Here is a 21,592-nt window from a genome sequence, read left to right on the forward strand (position 1 = left end):
CGGCACCAGGCGGACAAACAGGCTGCGCTTGGACATGCTTCCTCCTCACCTCAGGCACTGAGGGGAGAGAGACATAGAGACACAGAGAGAGAGAGAGAGAGAGAGAGAGAGAGAGAGAGAGTTCATTGTTTATTGGGATCTCCGTTAGCTACTACCTTAAAGAAGTAGCCTCGGAAACCCAGACGTTTTTATTTCCAGGGAGAAAGAAAACAAAAGTCTGGGTCCGAGGAGTCCACTTCAATTCGGCATAGAGTAGCGCAAACGTCGCTCACTCTCTGCTGATTTCTGATCGTCTGCACCTTCGTTAAATTGACACACACACACACACACACACACACACACACACACACACACACACACACACACACACACACACACACACACACTTACTCTTCTTCGCGCAGCTGCGTCTAGATTAAAACAGTTGTCATGTTGTTGCACACGTGCCTCAAATCGCTGGCCCTTTTTGTGCTCGTTGAAAACAATGCATTTAAAAACCCCCGAGCGCCGTTTTCTGCCCCCTCAATGACGCCACTCTTCAACTCTCTGTTTAATACTTTCTTCATGTAAATGAAGACACAATGAATAAAGCCAATGATTATGTTGTAGTCTCAGACTTCATCTCAGCATGAATAACACAGCGTCAGTGCGCCACAGAACAACAGCTGACCTCCTGACCTCTCTCTCTCTCTCTCTCTCTCTCTCTCTCTGCGTTAGAATGTCATTTCAGAAGCAGCTAGATGACCACGTCACTATAAAACCACATTGCAGCGTCAAACAGCAAAACAGTGGTTCCCTTTTTACACAAAGACCAGACACAACAAGGGCTTTTCAGTACTAATAACAGCAGCAGCAGCAAGCAGGGTCCTTTTTTTAAATAAATGTCACTGTATTAGCCTGCAGCGTTTGCATACGGTATGAATTAGCCTTTTTTTTGGTCAGGCATACTGAAGGGACGCCCACCACCACCAACCCACTGGAGAAAGCGACTTAAATGGTAAAATGGTGCATTTATAAAGCGCCTTTTATCCAAGGCGCTTTACATAGATTGTGCATTACATTCACCCATTCACACACACACATTCATACACCGATTGCGGTGGAAGCCATGCAAGGTATACCAACCTGCACATCAGGGGCAATGTGGGGTTTCAGTGTCTTGCCCAAGGACACTTCGACATGTAGACAGGAGGAGGAGGAGGAGGAGCCGGGATTCGAACCGCCGACCCACGGATCATTGGACGACCTGCTCTTAGGCATGTAACGATTAACTCAACTCACGATACGATTCGTATCACGATATGAGGTTCACGATACGATTTTTCACGATATTTTAAACAAATTATTTTCCAGACAAAAATGGCAGAAAAGCATTTATTTTAATTTCTCTTAAACAAATCCAGTACTTTCTTTTGCAATACGGTTTGTTCTCAATACTGTAGCAACTACCAAATGACAGGAAACTTTCATTTCTCTTCCACAAATCTCTTTTTTTTTTAAAACAATACTCACTCTAGTCTCTTACCCTCTTTTCAATAATGTAGGCTTTAGGGCCTAAAGCCTAATTATGGATATTAACAATACGACTAGCCTATTAATACCTTTTATATTTCATATTGTGAGTTTGTAGAACTGTTGAGTGTTGCCACGTCTAGTCATTATAAACTACTTTGGACTTGTTTATCTGTACATTTCTTAGAATATTAGTGGTCCATGACATGAAAATGTTTGAGAACCACTGCTCTAAAACAACATTGGACAATGATGTTTGAAAGTCAGCAATATTGTTGCTTATTCTATATTTATTTTCTGATTTTTTTCCGATTTTCTGACTTGATATGGCCCGTTAACATTTTCATAGACCTGGTTGCTTGTTTCCCTCTCAGTCAATATGTGGCAACCCTGCGTTGTTGACTGTTGTGGTTCCTTATGATATTTTAGCTTAGCACAGCTTAGCAACAGCTAGGAGGATGCCTGCCGTCACGTTTAACAGTATTTTGCGCAATTTATGTCCCCGAATTTATGGATATGGCTCCATCGCTGCCTCTTTCTTTAGTAGAAGTAGAAATTGTACGTGTTGCTGAATGCTGACCGTTTACCGTCTCGCGCGCACACACACACCGCCTCCTGGCCATGACTGAGTCACTTTTCCCCCTCTTTTCTCTCTCTTTTCCCCCTCTTTTCTCTCTCTTCTCCTCCTCTTTTATCTTTCTCTCTCTCTGTGTGCTGCCGCCCGTCTGCACTCCACATTAACGCCCAACCAACACCACACGCCAGCCTGTTATTTTTTGTCTTTCTTTCCCCGCGGTTCTTCTATCATGGACACTGAACAAGAATGGGAGTTTAACGCTATTGCGCCCTCTGCTGTTTGGATCGCGATATATGCATTTAATAAATCGATTCGTAGCGTCAACATTTTATATCGATATATATCGATCTACGATATATCGTTACATGCCTACCTACTCTACATCCTGAGCCGAGGCTTATGGATGGACCACTTTCTGTATCTACTACTTTCTGTGAGCTTGCAGTCCGGCTATTTTCCGGCTATGTCGAAAGCGATAAAATAAAGGGAGGGGGGTAGAAGGTCTAAGGGGTAGAAGACCCTCGGTTGCGTGTCGGGTCTGCCTACGCTCCCCTCCCAGCCAGTGTAAAACACCCGCTAACCTGAGACCTCTCGTGGCTTATTGCTTAAACACACGTCAACTATAAAGAACAACTAGCAGATAAATCTGGTCATTTTATCCTTGTGTGTTCATGAAGACCTGCAGGTGTTGTGGAAGAGTCTGTGCTGCCAATGTTAAATCACCCTCCTGGGTTCTACACAGGGACATGATAGTGTGTGTGTGTGTGTGTGTGTGTGTGTGTGTGTGTGTGTGTGTGTGTGACGTGTACACTACAGTGCTAACGTGCACTATGGAATGTGCTCCGATCAACAGAGTCTTTGTTCGTGTGTGTGTGTGTGTGTGTGGATAATGTGTTCATGTGTGTAACGTGTACATCATGTTTTCATCATCATGTGTGTACAGTATGTCCACACATGTATGTGTAATACAGGATAGAGGGAGCCTGTCTGTCTGTCTGTCTGTCTGTCTGTCTGTCTGTCTCAGATCAGATTCTAAAAATGTTCTTCTACATCCTGACAGTTTTCTGAAAAAGCTATGTTTCTATGGCAGTCGTTCTTCGATTTAAAAAAAATAGCTACGAGCTACACTACGTAGCTCGTAGCGCGCCACCGAGTGGCGCGCTACGAGCTACGAGCATATTAATGAATATTCAAATGTAAAAAAATTAAAGAATAATCGAATATTTTAAAATTAAGATTCAAAATTAAAAAAATATATATAACAATGAAATTGCTGTGTGAGTTCTGGCGAGACTCATGTGCCACGTGAACTGAAACATTATACAAAAGAATGTGGCTATTAAGATAATTATGAATCATTCATTTGATCTCGCATTTCTCAGCACCAACCCATACAGGAGCGGAACCATAGAGAACGTTTTACAGCATATCATTCTGCAACATTCATATTATTAAAATCATATACATTCGACATTCAAAATAATTTCGAAAATTGTTCGAATACATTGTTTGTTTTAAAAGGAATATTCAAATATCATTTTTGGCCAATTCTGGCAGCATTATAGTGAGGGTGAGTCAAGTCGGTTCTGGCAGCATTAGTGAGGGTGAGTCAAGTAGGTTCTGGCAGCATTAGTGAGGGTGAGTCAAGTAGGTTCTGGCAGCATTAGTGAGGGTGAGTCAAGTAGGTTCTGGCAGCATTAGTGTGGGTGAGTCAAGTAGGTTCTGGCAGCATTAGTGCGGGTGAGTCAAGTAGGTTCTGGCAGCATTAGTGAGGGTGAGTCAAGTAGGTTCTGGCAGCATTAGTGAGGGTGAGTCAAGTCGGTTCTGGCAGCATTAGTGAGGGTGAGTCAAGTAGGTTCTGGCAGCATTAGTGTGGGTGAGTCAAGTAGGTTCTGGCAGCATTAGTGCGGGTGAGTCAAGTAGGTTCTGGCAGCATTAGTGAGGGTGAGTCAAGTAGGTTCTGGCAGCATTAGTGAGGGTGAGTCAAGTCGGTTCTGGCAGCATTAGTGAGGGTGAGTCAAGTCAGTTCTGGCAGCATTAGTGAGGGTGAGTCAAGTAGGTTCTAGCAGCATTAGTGTGGGTGAGTCAAGTAGGTTCTGGCAGCATTAGTGTGGGTGAGTCAAGTAGGTTCTGGCAGCATTAGTGTGGGTGAGTCAAGTAGGTTCTGGCAGCATTAGTGAGGGTGAGTCAAGTAGGTTCTGGCAGCATTAGTGAGGGTGAGTCAAGTAGGTTCTGGCAGCATTAGTGTGGGTGAGTCAAGTAGGTTCTAGCAGCATTAGTGAGGGTGAGTCAAGTAGGTTCTGGCAGCATTAGTGAGGGTGAGTCAAGTAGGTTCTGGCAGCATTAGTGAGGGTGAGTCAAGTAGGTTCTGGCAGCATTAGTGAGGGTGAGTCAAGTAGGTTCTGGCAGCATTAGTGCGGTGAGTCAAGTAGGTTCTGGCAGCATTATAGTGTGGGTGAGTCAAGTAGGTTCTAGCAGCATTAGTGTGGGTGAGTCAAGTAGGTTCTGGCAGCATTATAGTGTGGGTGAGTCAAGTAGGTTCTGGCAGCATTAGTGTGGGTGAGTCAAGTAGGTTCTGGCAGCATTATAGTGTGGGTGAGTCAAGTAGGTTCTGGCAGCATTAGTGCGGGTGAGTCAAGTAGGTTCTGGCAGCATTAGTGAGGGTGAGTCAAGTAGGTTCTGGCAGCATTAGTGAGGGTGAGTCAAGTCGGTTCTGGCAGCATTAGTGAGGGTGAGTCAAGTAGGTTCTGGCAGCATTAGTGTGGGTGAGTCAAGTAGGTTCTAGCAGCATTAGTGTGGGTGAGTCAAGTAGGTTCTAGCAGCATTATAGTGAGGGTGAGTCAAGTCGGTTCTGGCAGCATTAGTGAGGGTGAGTCAAGTCGGTTCTGGCAGCATTATAGTGAGGGTGAGTCAAGTAGGTTCTGGCAGCATTAGTGCGGGTGAGTCAAGTAGGTTCTGGCAGCATTAGTGTGGGTGAGTCAAGTAGGTTCTGGCAGCATTAGTGAGGGTGAGTCAAGTAGGTTCTAGCAGCATTAGTGTGGGTGAGTCAAGTAGGTTCTGGCAGCATTATAGTGAGGGTGAGTCAAGTAGGTTCTGGCAGCATTAGTGAGGGTGAGTCAAGTAGGTTCTGGCAGCATTAGTGTGGGTGAGTCAAGTAGGTTCTGGCAGCATTATAGTGAGGGTGAGTCAAGTAGGTTCTGGCAGCATTAGTGAGGGTGAGTCAAGTAGGTTCTGGCAGCATTAGTGAGGGTGAGTCAAGTAGGTTCTAGCAGCATTAGTGTGGGTGAGTCAAGTAGGTTCTGGCAGCATTATAGTGAGGGTGAGTCAAGTCGGTTCTGGCAGCATTAGTGAGGGTGAGTCAAGTAGGTTCTGGCAGCATTAGTGTGGGTGAGTCAAGTAGGTTCTGGCAGCATTAGTGAGGGTGAGTCAAGTAGGTTCTGGCAGCATTATAGTGAGGGTGAGTCAAGTCGGTTCTGGCAGCATTAGTGAGGGTGAGTCAAGTAGGTTCTGGCAGCATTATAGTGAGGGTGAGTCAAGTCGGTTCTGGCAGCATTAGTGAGGGTGAGTCAAGTAGGTTCTGGCAGCATTATAGTGAGGGTGAGTCAAGTCGGTTCTGGCAGCATTAGTGAGGGTGAGTCAAGTAGGTTCTGGCAGCATTAGTGTGGGTGAGTCAAGTAGGTTCTGGCAGCATTAGTGCGGGTGAGTCAAGTAGGTTCTGGCAGCATTATAGTGAGGGTGAGTCAAGTCGGTTCTGGCAGCATTAGTGAGGGTGAGTCAAGTAGGTTCTGGCAGCATTAGTGTGGGTGAGTCAAGTAGGTTCTGGCAGCATTAGTGTGGGTGAGTCAAGTAGGTTCTGGCAGCATTAGTGAGGGTGAGTCAAGTAGGTTCTGGCAGCATTAGTGAGGGTGAGTCAAGTCGGTTCTGGCAGCATTAGTGAGGGTGAGTCAAGTCAGTTCTGGCAGCATTAGTGAGGGTGAGTCAAGTAGGTTCTAGCAGCATTAGTGAGGGTGAGTCAAGTAGGTTCTGGCAGCATTAGTGTGGGTGAGTCAAGTAGGTTCTGGCAGCATTAGTGCAGGTGAGTCAAGTAGGTTCTGGCAGCATTAGTGAGGGTGAGTCAAGTAGGTTCTGGCAGCATTAGTGTGGGTGAGTCAAGTAGGTTCTGGCAGCATTAGTGAGGGTGAGTCAAGTAGGTTCTGGCAGCATTAGTGAGGGTGAGTCAAGTAGGTTCTGGCAGCATTAGTGTGGGTGAGTCAAGTAGGTTCTGGCAGCATTAGTGAGGGTGAGTCAAGTAGGTTCTGGCAGCATTAGTGAGGGTGAGTCAAGTAGGTTCTAGCAGCATTATAGTGTGGGTGAGTCAAGTAGGTTCTGGCAGCATTAGTGTGGGTGAGTCAAGTAGGTTCTGGCAGCATTAGTGAGGGTGAGTCAAGTAGGTTCTGGCAGCATTAGTGCGGGTGAGTCAAGTAGGTTCTGGCAGCATTAGTGAGGGTGAGTCAAGTAGGTTCTGGCAGCATTAGTGAGGGTGAGTCAAGTCGGTTCTGGCAGCATTAGTGTGGGTGAGTCAAGTAGGTTCTGGCAGCATTAGTGTGGGTGAGTCAAGTAGGTTCTAGCAGCATTATAGTGAGGGTGAGTCAAGTCGGTTCTGGCAGCATTAGTGAGGGTGAGTCAAGTCGGTTCTGGCAGCATTAGTGAGGGTGAGTCAAGTAGGTTCTAGCAGCATTATAGTGAGGGTGAGTCAAGTCGGTTCTGGCAGCATTAGTGTGGGTGAGTCAAGTCGGTTCTGGCAGCATTATAGTGAGGGTGAGTCAAGTAGGTTCTGGCAGCATTATAGTGTGGGTGAGTCAAGTAGGTTCTGGCAGCATTAGTGAGGGTGAGTCAAGTCGGTTCTGGCAGCATTAGTGTGGGTGAGTCAAGTAGGTTCTGGCAGCATTAGTGTGGGTGAGTCAAGTAGGTTCTAGCAGCATTATAGTGAGGGTGAGTCAAGTCGGTTCTGGCAGCATTAGTGAGGGTGAGTCAAGTCGGTTCTGGCAGCATTATAGTGAGGGTGAGTCAAGTAGGTTCTGGCAGCATTATAGTGTGGGTGAGTCAAGTAGGTTCTGGCAGCATTAGTGAGGGTGAGTCAAGTAGGTTCTGGCAGCATTATAGTGAGGGTGAGTCAAGTAGGTTCTGGCAGCATTATAGTGAGGGTGAGTCAAGTAGGTTCTGGCAGCATTAGTGAGGGTGAGTCAAGTAGGTTCTGGCAGCATTAGTGAGGGTGAGTCAAGTAGGTTCTGGCAGCATTAGTGAGGGTGAGTCAAGTAGGTTCTGGCAGCATTAGTGAGGGTGAGTCAAGTAGGTTCTGGCAGCATTAGTGTGGGTGAGTCAAGTAGGTTCTGGCAGCATTAGTGTGGGTGAGTCAAGTAGGTTCTGGCAGCATTAGTGAGGGTGAGTCAAGTAGGTTCTGGCAGCATTAGTGAGGGTGAGTCAAGTAGGTTCTAGCAGCATTAGTGAGGGTGAGTCAAGTAGGTTCTGGCAGCATTATAGTGAGGGTGAGTCAAGTAGGTTCTGGCAGCATTAGTGAGGGTGAGTCAAGTAGGTTCTGGCAGCATTAGTGAGGGTGAGTCAAGTAGGTTCTAGCAGCATTAGTGCGGGTGAGTCAAGTAGGTTCTGGCAGCATTAGTGAGGGTGAGTCAAGTCGGTTCTGGCAGCATTAGTGTGGGTAAGTCAAGTAGGTTCTGGCAGCATTAGTGTGAGGGTGAGTCAAGTAGGTTCTGGCAGCATTAGTGAGGGTGAGTCAAGTAGGTTCTAGCAGCATTAGTGTGGGTGAGTCAAGTAGGTTCTGGCAGCATTATAGTGAGGGTGAGTCAAGTAGGTTCTGGCAGCATTAGTGAGGGTGAGTCAAGTAGGTTCTGGCAGCATTAGTGAGGGTGAGTCAAGTAGGTTCTAGCAGCATTAGTGAGGGTGAGTCAAGTCGGTTCTGGCAGCATTAGTGTGGGTGAGTCAAGTAGGTTCTGGCAGCATTAGTGAGGGTGAGTCAAGTCGGTTCTAGCAGCATTAGTGTGGGTGAGTCAAGTAGGTTCTGGCAGCATTATAGTGAGGGTGAGTCAAGTCGGTTCTGGCAGCATTAGTGAGGGTGAGTCAAGTCGGTTCTGGCAGCATTATAGTGAGGGTGAGTCAAGTAGGTTCTAGCAGCATTAGTGAGGGTGAGTCAAGTCGGTTCTGGCAGCATTAGTGTGGGTGAGTCAAGTAGGTTCTGGCAGCATTAGTGAGGGTGAGTCAAGTCGGTTCTAGCAGCATTATAGTGAGGGTGAGTCAAGTAGGTTCTAGCAGCATTAGTGAGGGTGAGTCAAGTCGGTTCTGGCAGCATTAGTGAGGGTGAGTCAAGTCGGTTCTGGCAGCATTAGTGAGGGTGAGTCAAGTCGGTTCTGGCAGCATTAGTGCAGGTGAGTCAAGTAGGTTCTGGCAGCATTAGTGTGGGTGAGTCAAGTCGGTTGCAACAGCAGTGACAACACAGATAAACATGTGTGGGCCGGGGGGTTTGCACGGGTACAAACAAATAATTGGCTACTCAAAGTTTTGTAAAACTATCAATAAATGAAAATCCATGATGTTTGAGAAGCACTGTGTGGAGCAGGAGAAGGCAGCTGAGCTGACGTGTAGTGTAACTGTAAATCCATGATGTTTGAGAAGCACTGTGTGCTGCTGGAGAAGCACTGTGTGGAGCAGGAGAAGCACTGTGTGCTGCTGGAGAAGCACTGTGTGCTGTATGGAGAAGCACTGTGTGCTGCTGGAGAAGCACTGTGTGGAGCAGGAGAAGCACTGTGTGCTGTATGGAGAAGCACTGTGTGCTGCTGGAGAAGCACTGTGTGCTGCTGGAGAAGCACTGTGTGGAGCAGGAGAAGCACTGTGTGGAGCAGGAGAAGCACTGTGTGGAGCAGGAGAAGCACTGTGTGCTGCTGGAGAAGCACTGTGTGCTGCTGGAGAAGCACTGTGTGGAGCAGGAGAAGCACTGTGTGCTGCTGGAGAAGCACTGTGTGCTGTATGGAGAAGCACTGTGTGGAGCAGGAGAAGCACTGTGTGCTGCTGGAGAAGCACTGTGTGCTGTATGGAGAAGCACTGTGTGGAGCAGGAGAAGCACTGTGTGCTGCTGGAGAAGCACTGTGTGCTGTATGGAGAAGCACTGTGTGGAGCAGGAGAAGCACTGTGTGGAGCAGGAGAAGCACTGTGTGGAGCAGGAGAAGCACTGTGTGGAGCAGGAGAAGCACTGTGTGCTGCTGGAGAAGCACTGTGTGCTGTATGGAGAAGCACTGTGTGCTGCTGGAGAAGAACTGTGTGCTGTATGGAGAAGCACTGTGTGGAGCAGGAGAAGCACTGTGTGCTGTATGGAGAAGCACTGTGTGCTGTATGGAGAAGCACTGTGTGCTGCTGGAGAAGAACTGTGTGCTGTATGGAGAAGCACTGTGTGCTGTATGGAGAAGCACTGTGTGCTGCTGGAGAAGCACTGTGTGCTGTACGGAGAAGGCAGCTGAGCTGACGTGTAGTGTAACTGTAAATAGCGGTTAATGGGGGTCTATCTATCTATCAGCGGAGGAGTAGGAGGGGGGGGGGGGGGGCTTAGCGGTGCTGGGCTCCGCTCAGCGCTGGAGATTATGGATCGCTCTGGGGCGACTCTACGGAACGCACCGCAGCCTGGGGGAGGAGGGGGGGGGGGGGAGGATAGGGAAACCTGGGAGACGACAGAGTGTGAGCTGAAGGCTAGCAGACAGAGAGAGAGAGAGAGAGAGAGAGAGAGAGAGAGAGAGAGAGAGAGAGAGAGACAGAGACGCCGTGTGGGCAGAGAGACTACTGTAGATAGATAGATGTGCGTGTGTGACATCATCATCAAACCAGGAAGTTATGCAGGAATGCCCACTGAGTGGCTAAAAACTACTTTCTGGCCTCGACGGCCCAGACAGACATCCACACATCCTGTCTGATTGCAATAAACGACATTAAACAATGACAATGTTAAACTCACTTTGCCTCTATTGGGGGATTCCTGGTCAATTTATGTATTGATTTTTCCCGACCGGCGCTGGTGTTAATGTTTCCAATGCTTTCCATAGAGCACCGAAGTCTGACGTCACTTTCAGTAGAGGGCGTCAGTCCCCAGGTTCATGTATTTGTTTAGTTGCATTGAAATCCCCATTGAGGCAATTTTAGATCGCCTCATATAACAACTGTGTTTGAAAAATAAACATGTCACCCCGGCCGCTTCACTCATATGGATATGAAGAATCAACTGACTGAGAGAAAACGCTAATGTTACTGCTGCTGAATTAGTTAGATTTTCTCTAGAAGCAGACTGTATCATATATGAGTGACTGACTGTTGCAAACGATACAGAGACACCTCCCTGACAATAACGCCGAGACAGCTTGTTTATTTTTGGACCACAACGCTTATAGTAGACGATATTAAGATCACCCCATTTTATTCTCCATAGAGAAATTACTTCCGCGAACCAGGGGAATCGTCGGGATGAGCGAGTTACGTCAGGACTTCGGTGCTCTATTCTGCTGTGCAACAGTCAGTGTGTGTTGGCTGCACACTGCACAGTTGTGAAAAGTATCTTTGAATATATGTATTCTTTCAGAGTGAAGGTTTTTAACTCAAATCTTTGCTTCTGAGGGGTTCCTGGAATAACATATTTTCAGTTTGGGGGGGGCGGGGGGGGGGGGTCGGCGGTCAATTACATATCATTGTTGGCTGCCAGACAGGAAACGGTGGGAAGTCTCGCGATACTTGGTGCGTTCAGAAATGTACTTTGTGCTCTTTAGATACCATGGGCTGTATTTTGCGTTTCTTAAGTACCAGGTCTTATTCCCTAACTTGAGTAAACTAAAGACCTGGAGGCGTGGTGATCAATGCTCTTTGGCCACTCAGAATAGCCAAATGGCATTGACCACGCCTCCAGGTCTTTAGTTTACTCAAGTTAGGGAATAAGACCTGGTACGTAAGACACGCAAAATACAGCCCCGGGCCAAACCTCTATAAACATTACACGGTGTACACATTGAATAACAACACAGCAGACAATAACATGTTACATTAATGTCTTCTGGTATTTTCCAGACAAAAGGTCTCAATTGTTCACAAATAGTGTTTGTTCATGAGCTGGTCACTGAGCTCTCATTGACTCCAGTGCATTCTGCCAAACTTCCGTGTATAGTTTGGCTCCCGTGAAAGTGTCCATGGAAGTGTCATGGCGCAGCCCAGTCACGTGACCACTTCACTTCCTTCTCAGAGCTTCGTTGGTAGGAACCAGGAAGTCACTCCCCTGTCACAGCCCCCCCCCCCCCCCTGTCTCTGGTCTCAGTGGCGTAGCCATGGCGACAGCGGTCAGCTGGCTAGCATCTAACGAACCACTCAGATCACTCACACACTGCCAAGCACGGCACTGGAAAACTACTCCTTTTTATTTGGTTTGTGTTTGCTTGAGTAAAAGTAGTGTGGCGGGAACCCCTTTTGGTATTTTGACTTAACCCATCGAGCCCCAAAGTTAGATTCTACAAAATAATGCCTTCTAAATCCTGACAGTTTTCTGAGAAAACCCTCATGTTTCTGTATCAGTGGTTCTTAAACATTTTCATGTCAAGGACCGCCAAGAATATCTGTAATTGGCCGCCGACCCCCCATCTGAAAATATGTTGTTCCAGAGAGAGAGAGAGAGAGAGAGAGAGAGAGACACAGAGAGACAGAGAGACACAGAGAGAGAGAGAGAGAGAGAGAGAGAGAGAGAGAGATAGAGAGACATAGAGCCAGTGTGTCCAACAGGGACCAGATGACCTACTTTGTGTAAAAGTTCATTCAGTGAGAGATAAATGTCTGGGAACCAATTAGCACACTGCATAGATCTACACTGCATAGATCTACACTGCACAGATCTACACTGCACAGATCTACACTGCACAGATCTACACTGCACAGATCTACACTGCACAGATCTACACTGCACAGATCTACACTGCACAGATCTACACTGCACAGATCTACACTGCATAGATACAATGGGATCCATCACAATGCCAAGCAGGGACTGACCCCCTCCAATCCAACCCATTGATGCTGAGTGCCAAGCAGGGACTGACCCCCTCCAATCCAACCCGTTGATGCTGAGTGCCAAGCAGGGACTGACCCCCCAATCCAACCCGTTGATGCTGAGTGCCAAGCAGGGACTGACCCCCCAATCCAACCCGTTGATGCTGAGTGCCAAGCAGGGACTGACCCCCCCCAATCCAACCCTTTGATGCTGAGTGCCAAGCAGGGACTGACCCCCCAATCCAACCCATTGATGCTGAGTGCCAAGCAGGGACTGACCCCCCAATCCAACCCGTTGATGCTGAGTGCCAAGCAGGGACTGACCCCCCCCAATCCAACCCTTTGATGCTGAGTGCCAAGCAGGGACTGACCCCCCAATCCAACCCATTGATGCTGAGTGCCAAGCAGGGACTGACCCCCCAATCCAACCCATTGATGCTGAGTGCCAAGCAGGGACTGACCCCCCAATCCAACCCATTGATGCTGAGTGCCAAGCAGGGACTGACCCCCCCCAATCCAACCCTTTGATGCTGAGTGCCAAGCAGGGACTGACCCCCCAATCCAACCCATTGATGCTGAGTGCCAAGCAGGGACTGACCCCCCAATCCAACCCATTGATGCTGAGTGCCAAGCAGGGAGGCGTTGGGTCCCATTTTTACAGTCTTTGGTATATGACCCGGCCGGGGATCGAACCCCGACCTCCCAGTTTCAGGGCGGACACTCTAACCACAGGGCCACTGAAGCTTTCAACTGAAAGCAGAAACTGAGGTTAAATGTTACTACAACTAAAAGCCCAGAGAGGAATTAGACCTTTAAACCTTCTGAAAACAGGAACAATGTGTTCCATTCTGCAAAACGTCAACAGTTAAGTCTATCCCATTCTGACCTGAGATCAGATTCTATAAATGTTCTTCTACATCCTGACTAGGGATGCACCGAAAATTCGGCCACCGAAAATATTCGGCCGAAAATGGCTAAAAATGTATTTTCGGCCTATTCGGTTTCGGCTCAAATAGGCCGAAAATATATCACCGAATAGTCAAAACACTGGGTCGCTATAAACACAACACGCGATTGTCTTGAACGTAACCAGAGCGCTCCGCATCTACCCCTCTCTCTCTCCCCAACTTCAGTCTCCCACACACACACACACACACACACACACACACACACGGAGCGTCTCTGTGGCTGCGATGCGCTCCGCGAAAACTGCGAGCTCATCAACAGGTTGCAAAATGCCCAAAACAGGTCCCAAAACATGGTATTTGTGAGCACCGCCACTGTCTATTCTTTTGTCGTATGACCAAAAATGCTCCCCAATGTCTGAATATGTGAGCTTGCAGGCAGGCTACGACGGACGAACACTAGCAGTGTAGCACTAGCTCGTTAGCTCCTCAAATTTGTTCCACCTGACCTGTGTACTGTAATCTCAGCAGCGCATTGAAGTGGACATAGGGCTAAAGCAGAAGCAGAACGTCCGTGAACGTTTTGCTTAACAATGAACAGTTGTTCAGTGCTGTTTAACTTTGGCAATATGTGATACTAGAGCCTAGAGAACATGCTAATATGGCTGCTAAATAAGAACGTTTTCCCCCCCATCAGCTAGCGTGCCATTGTGTGTGTGTGTGTGTGTGTGTGTGTGTGTGTGTGTGTGCGCGCGCACGTGTGCGTGCCCACACAGACTGTGTGTAGGACAGTGGTTCTCATAGTGGGAGTTCCAGCTAGAGCTAGATAGTTAGAAAGTAAACCAAGTGGACCCTAAGGTTCTGTAACAAGAGTGCAAAAATGGAACCAAATAGACTCTCAAAATTTACATTGATTTTACAATAGAAATAAAAAATAAATTGGGGTCCCAGAGATAGAAATGGAAAGAAAGACAGTCAGCTATACACGGTCAACATTACAGACAACAGTATCATTACAAGTACAAGGAATGGCAAATCAAATTGTATAAAAAACTGGGTAAAATATTAATTTTGAAGGAGTATTCATTTGTATTGTCTTTATTGTTAGTTACAACATGCCTACAATAACGTGAAGCATTTTTTTAAAGGTAATTGCAAAAAGGTGCCATAATCTGATTCATCGTTTAAATAATCGCCCGATGAATCGATTATAAAAATCCATAATCATGTCTTTTGCCATAATCAGGTAGCTTTACAACAAAGATGTATTCGGCTATTCGGTATTCGGTTTTCGGCCAACTGTTTCCTATATTCGGTTTCGGCCAAGAATTTCCCTTTCGGTGCATCCCTAATCCTGACAGTTTTCTGAAAAAGCTATGTTTCATATGTCTGTCTGTCTGTCTGTCTGTCTGTCTAGAGCAGGACCTTTGACGCTGCCGTTTAGACAGTACGACCTATTGACCTCTGCAGATGCCAGACCATCACTAGCTAATTAGACAGTCACACACACACACACAGTTCCTGTTTTGGGTAATAAATGTCCTAGACTTCATCATGGTACATGACTGCCGTGCCAAAGTGCCAGAAATAGCTAATCTACAAACTGTATTTTATTTCCTGACAAGTGACAGTTTGCGACATATGAGGTTTCCTCACGCACAAACGCACGCACACACACACGCACACACACACACACGCACGCACGCACACACACACACACAAACACTCACACACCCACGCACGTCAGGAGCCAGCACTGATGATTAGCACACAGCCAAGTGGAAATGAGAGTGCATCTTTCAGACAGACAGACAGACAGCTTGTGTGGTATTTCTCATATGTCCTGACCTACACCGTCTGAAAACTGAAAAATATAACCATGTGATGCAATGCAGTTATTATGTGAGCTTGTAGATCAGGTATTTTCAGCATGCAGCCAAGTGTAAAATGTCTTATAGTGGCTCTCTTGTCCACTAAGTCCCCTTCCTACCATTTTACTCTAGTTTTTATTCATTGGGCAAAATCGACAGTATATATATAATATATCCAGTCATAGTTTTAGTCATCATGGGCGTAGTTTTTAATTTAGTTTTCACGTCGTTTTTGTCAGTGAAAAAAAAAAACCCCCGTAGTCGACGAACATTTTCCGTCGACGTAAACAAACAAACAACAACAACACCGCCTGTTGTGTGCGTTTCAACTGACGAGTTGAACGTGAACAAAAAGCTGAAAGGACGGAGATGAGAGCCAGGTCTCCTCGTCTGACAGACGATACGCCAGCCCCCCCCCCCCCTCCCCTGTCGGAGGCGGTCTCGACTCCTCAGCGCTCAGCGAGAGACGAGCAGCTACATTACAGAATGCTTTTGTTCACTCCTTTTTCACAGCAGGAGGACTGAGGCCGGGGTGGAGAGAGAGAGAGAGAGAGAGAGAATAGAAAGAATGCCAGGGAATCCATTACAGTGTGTGTGTGTGTGTGTGTGTGGAGCGTCCATGTCTTGGAAAGGTAAATTACAAGTGGTGCTACCCCCGCTCTCCCCCCCCGCAGATATAAATATAATACACCTGTCAGGTTGTAAAAGGAGCAACTTGGACACTCAGGCATGAAGGAAGCATGAGTTCAAGTCCGTTGCTCTCCCCTTGTCCCCCATATATGGGGACTAGGTTGGTCTCCCCTTGTCCCCCATATATGGGGACTAGGTTGGTCTCCTCTTGTCCCCCATATATGGGGACTAGGTTGCTCTCCCCTTGTCCCCCATATATGGGGACTAGGTTGCTCTCCCCTTGTCCCCCATATATGGGGACTAGGTTGTTCTCCCCTTGTCCCCCCATATATGGGGACTAGGTTGTTCTCCCCTTGTCCCCCATATATGGGGACTAGGTTGTTCTCCCCTTGTCCCCCCATATATGGGGACTAGGTTGTTCTCCCCTTGTCCCCGATATATGGGGACTAGGTTGGTCTCCCCTTGTCCCCCATATATGGGGACTAGGTTGGTCTCCCCTTGTCCCCCATATATGGGGACTAGGTTGGTCTCCCCTTTTAGAATCAGATTCTAAAAATGTCTTCTACATCCCGACAGTTTTCATTCTGACCCGAGATCAGATTCTAAAAATGTTCTTCTACATCCCGACAGTTTTCATTCTGACCCGAGATCAGATTCTAAAAATGTCTTCTACATGCTGACAGTTTTCATTCTGACCTGAGATCAGATTCTAAAAAAATGTCTTCTACATCCCGACAGTTTTCATTCTGACCCGAGATCAGATTCTAAAAATGTCTTCTACATCCCGACAGTTTTCATTCTGACCTGAGATCAGATTCTAAAAATGTCTTCTACATCCTGACAGTTTTCATTCTGACCTGAGATCAGATTCTAAAAAATGTCTTCTACATCCCGACAGTTTTCATTCTGACCTGAGATCAGATTCTAAAAATGTCTTCTACATCCCGACAGTTTTCATTCTGACCTGAGATCAGATTCTAAAAATGTCTTCTACATCCTGACAGTTTTCATTCTGACCTGAGATCAGATTCTAAAAATGTCTTCTACATCCTGACAGTTTTCATTCTGACCTGAGATCAGATTCTAAAAATGTCTTCTACATCCCGACAGTTTTCATTCTGACCTGAGATCAGATTCTAAAAATGTCTTCTACATCCCGACAGTTTTCATTCTGACCTGAGATCAGATTCTAAAAATGTCTTCTACATCCCGACAGTTTTCATTCTGACCTGAGATCAGATTCTAAAAATGTCTTCTACATCCTGACAGTTTTCATTCTGACCTGAGATCAGATTCTAAAAATGTCTTCTACATCCCGACAGTTTTCATTCTGACCTGAGATCAGATTCTAAAAATGTCTTCTACATCCTGACAGTTTTCATTCTGACCTGAGATCAGATTCTAAAAATGTCTTCTACATCCTGACAGTTTTCATTCTGACCTGAGATCAGATTCTAAAAATGTCTTCTACATCCTGACAGTTTTCATTCTGACCTGAGATCAGATTCTAAAAAAATGTCTTCTACATCCCGACAGTTTTCATTCTGACCTGAGATCAGATTCTAAAAATGTCTTCTACATCCTGACAGTTTTCATTCTGACCTGAGATCAGATTCTAAAAAAATGTCTTCTACATCCTGACAGTTTTCATTCTGACCTGAGATCAGATTCTAAAAAAATGTCTTCTACATCCTGACAGTTTTCCATTCTGACCTGAGATCAGATTCTAAAAATGTCTTCTACATCCTGACAGTTTTCATTCTGACCTGAGATCAGATTCTAAAAAAATGTCTTCTACATCCTGACAGTTTTCCATTCTGACCTGAGATCAGATTCTAAAAATGTCTTCTACATCCTGACAGTTTTCATTCTGACCTGAGATCAGATTCTAAAAAAAATCTTCTATGTCAGTTCGCTCTTCGATTTTTCAAAAACAGCAGACCTACAAGCTCTTCTGTCTTTGTAGTGGCAGCACCACTCAGATAAGATACAGTTAAAGATACAGTTAATACTAAGTCTTTCTCTCAGATCTCCACCTCTAGTCGTTCACAAACCTATTCAGGTATAACTGAGAATTATGACAATATCCCACGAATGTTGTAACTCCCCCCCCCCCCCCCCCCCGCCCAGTGTCAGTTATCTAATACCTGGAGGCAGTGCAGGTGAAACTAGAACTGCACTCTGCCGAGTGCATACTTGCTTGTTGCACACTAGTAGGCCATAAATGGCCAACTAGTGCGCAAGCAGAGCGCGCAAGTACTTTCGACGGCTGTAAACTGTCACATCTCAGTATCTCTGTGAAGGAACGTTTGAAATGTATAATCATTAGGTGTAACTAAGCATACTGTATACTATATAGAGTGTGTAGTTGTAATTTGATTAGCAGTATACTGTGGTTACTTGGTGCCAAAAAGTGACAGCCGTCAACCATGTTTTTGTGTATGCAAATCTGTGCCTGGTTTGCTGGGACCAGATACCACATTACGTCATCGTTGAGAGCTGGGACCAGAGTACATGGCGTGTATATGTATGACTAGCTCTCAGTGATGACCTAAGAGAAATGGTCATCTGTGTAATCTGGTCCCAGCAGACCAGGCACAGATTTGCTTACACAGAAAAGTGGTGGACGGCTGTCACGTTGAAGAGACGGGGCGAAATTAGTACTTGCGCGCTCTGCTTGCGCAAGTAATGAGAGCCTCATCAGTCAGTGAGGCCCAGGGCCTCGGCCCATAGAACCATCAGTCAGTGAGGCCCAGGGCCTCGGCCCATAGAACCATCAGTCAGTGAGGCCCAGGGCCTCGGCCCATAGAACCATCAGTCAGTGAGGCCCAGGGCCTCGGCCCATAGAACCATCAGTCAGTGAGGCCTCCCAGGGCCTCGGTCCATAGAACCATCAGTCAGTGAGGCCTCCCAGGGCCTCGGTCCATAGAACCATCAGTCAGTGAGGCCCAGGGCCTCGGTGCATAGAACCATCAGTCAGTGAGGCCCAGGGCCTCGCTGCATAGAACCATCAGTCAGTGAGGCCCAGGGCCTCGGCCCATAGAACCATCAGTCAGTGAGGCCCAGGGCCTCGGCCCATAGAACCATCAGTCAGTGAGGCCTCCCAGGGCCTCGGTCCATAGAACCATCAGTCAGTGAGGCCCAGGGCCTCGGGGCATAGAACCATCAGTCAGTGAGGCCCAGGGCCTCGGGGCATAGAACCATCAGTCAGTGAGGCCCAGGGCCTCGGCCCATAGAACCATCAGTCAGTGAGGCCCAGGGCCTCGGTGCATAGAACCATCAGTCAGTGAGGCCTCCCAGGGCCTCGGGGCATAGAACCATCAGTCAGTGAGGCCCAGGGCCTCGGGGCATAGAACCATCAGTCAGTGAGGCCCAGGGCCTCGGGGCATAGAACCATCAGTCAGTGAGGCCCAGGGCCTCGGCCCATAGAACCATCAGTCAGTGAGGCCCAGGGCCTCGGTGCATAGAACCATCAGTCAGTGAGGCCCAGGGCCTCGGTCCATAGAACCATCAGTCAGTGAGGCCCAGGGCCTCGGCCCATAGAACCATCAGTCAGTGAGGCCCAGGGCCTCGGTCCATAGAACCATCAGTCAGTGAGGCCCAGGGCCTCGGTGCATAGAACCATCAGTCAGTGAGGCCCAGGGCCTCGACCCATAGAACCATCAGTCAGTGAGGCCTCCCAGGGCCTCGCTGCATAGAACCATCAGTCAGTGAGGCCCAGGGCCTCGGCCCATAGAACCATCAGTCAGTGAGGCCCAGGGCCTCGGTGCATAGAACCATCAGTCAGTGAGGCCCAGGGCCTCGGCCCATAGAACCATCAGTCAGTGAGGCCCAGGGCCTCGGCCCATAGAACCATCAGTCAGTGAGGCCCAGGGCCTCGGTGCATAGAACCATCAGTCAGTGAGGCCCAGGGCCTCGGTGCATAGAACCATCAGTCAGTGAGGCCCAGGGCCTCGGTCCATAGAACCATCAGTCAGTGAGGACTCCCAGGGCCTCGGTGCATAGAACCATCAGTCAGTGAGGCCCAGGGCCTCGGTGCATAGAACCATCAGTCAGTGAGGCCCAGGGCCTCGGTGCATAGAACCATCAGTCAGTGAGGCCCAGGGCCTCGGCCCATAGAACCATCAGTCAGTGAGGCCCAGGGCCTCGGCCCATAGAACCATCAGTCAGTGAGGCCCAGGGCCTCGGTCCATAGAACCATCAGTCAGTGAGGCCTCCCAGGGCCTCGGCCCATAGAACCATCAGTCAGTGAGGCCCAGGGCCTCGGCCCATAGAACCATCAGTCAGTGAGGCCTCCCAGGGCCTCGGTGCATAGAACCATCAGTCAGTGAGGCCTCCCAGGGCCTCGGTGCATAGAACCGGCTACACCACTTCCTCTGCTTTCACTGTGTGTGTCTCTCTCTCTCCGTCTCTCTCTTCTCCCCCTCCCCCTCAGTCTCTCTCCTCTCCCTCTATCTCTCTCTCTCTCTCCCTCCCTCTCTCTCCTCTCTCTCCGTCGTGACAGCAGGCAGCTTTTAGGAAACAGAACCAGGATTGTTTTCCTTTTGAATTGAAGGTACGGTGAAACCTGGGCACAGTAATGAGATCTGGGTCTCTCACGCACGCACGCACGCACACACACACACACACACACACACACACACACACACACACACACACACACACACACACACACACACACACACACACACACACACACACACACACACACACACACACACACACACACACACACACACACACACACACACACACACACACACACACACACACACACACACACACACACACACACACACACACACACACACACACACACACACACACACACACACACGCACAGGTGATACTGACCGGTGGGTGGACGCAGTACCGACCCATCTACGGGCCGGTTTCACTTCCGTTTTAGTCATTAGAGTAAATGTACTGTCCCTCGGTGTGAAATCAGGTTAACCCGCTTAGGACTGAAACCAGATTCTACAAAAAAAAACGTCTTCTAAATCCTGACAGTTTTCCTCATGTTTCTGTGTTTCATGTTTCTATGTTTCATGTTTCATGTTTCTATGTCAGCTGTTCTCAAACTATTTCATGTCAAGGACCCCCCTAGTACATTTGTTCTGACTGGGAGAGAGAGAGAGAGACAGAGAGACAGAGAGACAGAGAGACAGAGAGACAGAGAGACAGAGAGACAGAGAGGACAGAGAGACAGAGAGAGAGACAGAGAGAGAGAGAGAGAGAGAGACAGAGAGACAGAGAGACAGAGAGAGAGACAGAGAGAGAGAGAGAGAGAGACAGAGAGACAGAGAGACAGAGAGAGAGAGACAGAGAGAGAGAGAGAGAGAGAGAGAGAGAGAGACAGAGAGAGAGAGAGAGACAGAAACGTAGCTTTTTCAGGAAAACTGTCAGGATGTAGAAGACATTTTTTTAAATCTGATCTCAGGTCAGAACGGGGTAAGTAGGACACTTACATAACCACAAACACTACGGAACAAAGACCCAGGTTTCTCACTCTCTCACTCTGATGACGCACCGACGCGGTACAGTCAATTATCAACCTTTTTAACCCATTCTGACCTGAGATCAGATTCATACGAGGTTTCCACTGCAGGACACACACTGGTCTGATTAACCCATTCTGACCTGAGATCAGATTCTATCAAAATGTCAGTCGATTTTTCAAAAAATAGCAGACCTACGAGCTTGTAGATCTGCTATTTTTCAATAGCTAAAGCATAGCATGATGCCAACACCAAAATGGGTTCCCGTTCAGAATGGGTTAATGTCAAGGAGGGACAAGGACCTCGTCTGCTGATCTCCTTTCATCTACAATCTACAATTTAGGCATTTATCAGACGCTCCTAATCCAGAGCGATTTATATTAAGCAAGAACAAAAAAGCATGGGAATACATCACATAAAAACATTTATCATGAAACATGCGTAACCCATTCTGACCTGAGATCAGATTCTATAAATGTTCTTCTACATCCTGACAGTTTTCTGAAAAAGCCTATGTTTCTATATGTCAGTCGTTCTTCGATT

General features: G+C 47.5%; 1 protein-coding gene across 1 annotated transcript in view; it reads right to left on the reverse strand.

The window, feature by feature from the left end:
• erbin (erbb2 interacting protein) overlaps positions 1-21,592 on the reverse strand; it is a 74,673-nt gene that overhangs the window by 40,492 nt on the left and 12,589 nt on the right. The window contains 1 exon segment of the mRNA XM_080766386.1: positions 1-57. This exon segment is cut by the window's left edge and continues 150 nt beyond it. Coding sequence (XP_080622512.1) covers positions 1-36 — 36 coding nt within the window. The 5' untranslated portion in view covers positions 37-57.

Source organism: Protomyctophum bolini, assembly GCF_963924005.1.
Source record: "Protomyctophum bolini genome assembly, chromosome: 6".
NCBI lineage: Eukaryota > Metazoa > Chordata > Actinopteri > Myctophiformes > Myctophidae > Protomyctophum > Protomyctophum bolini.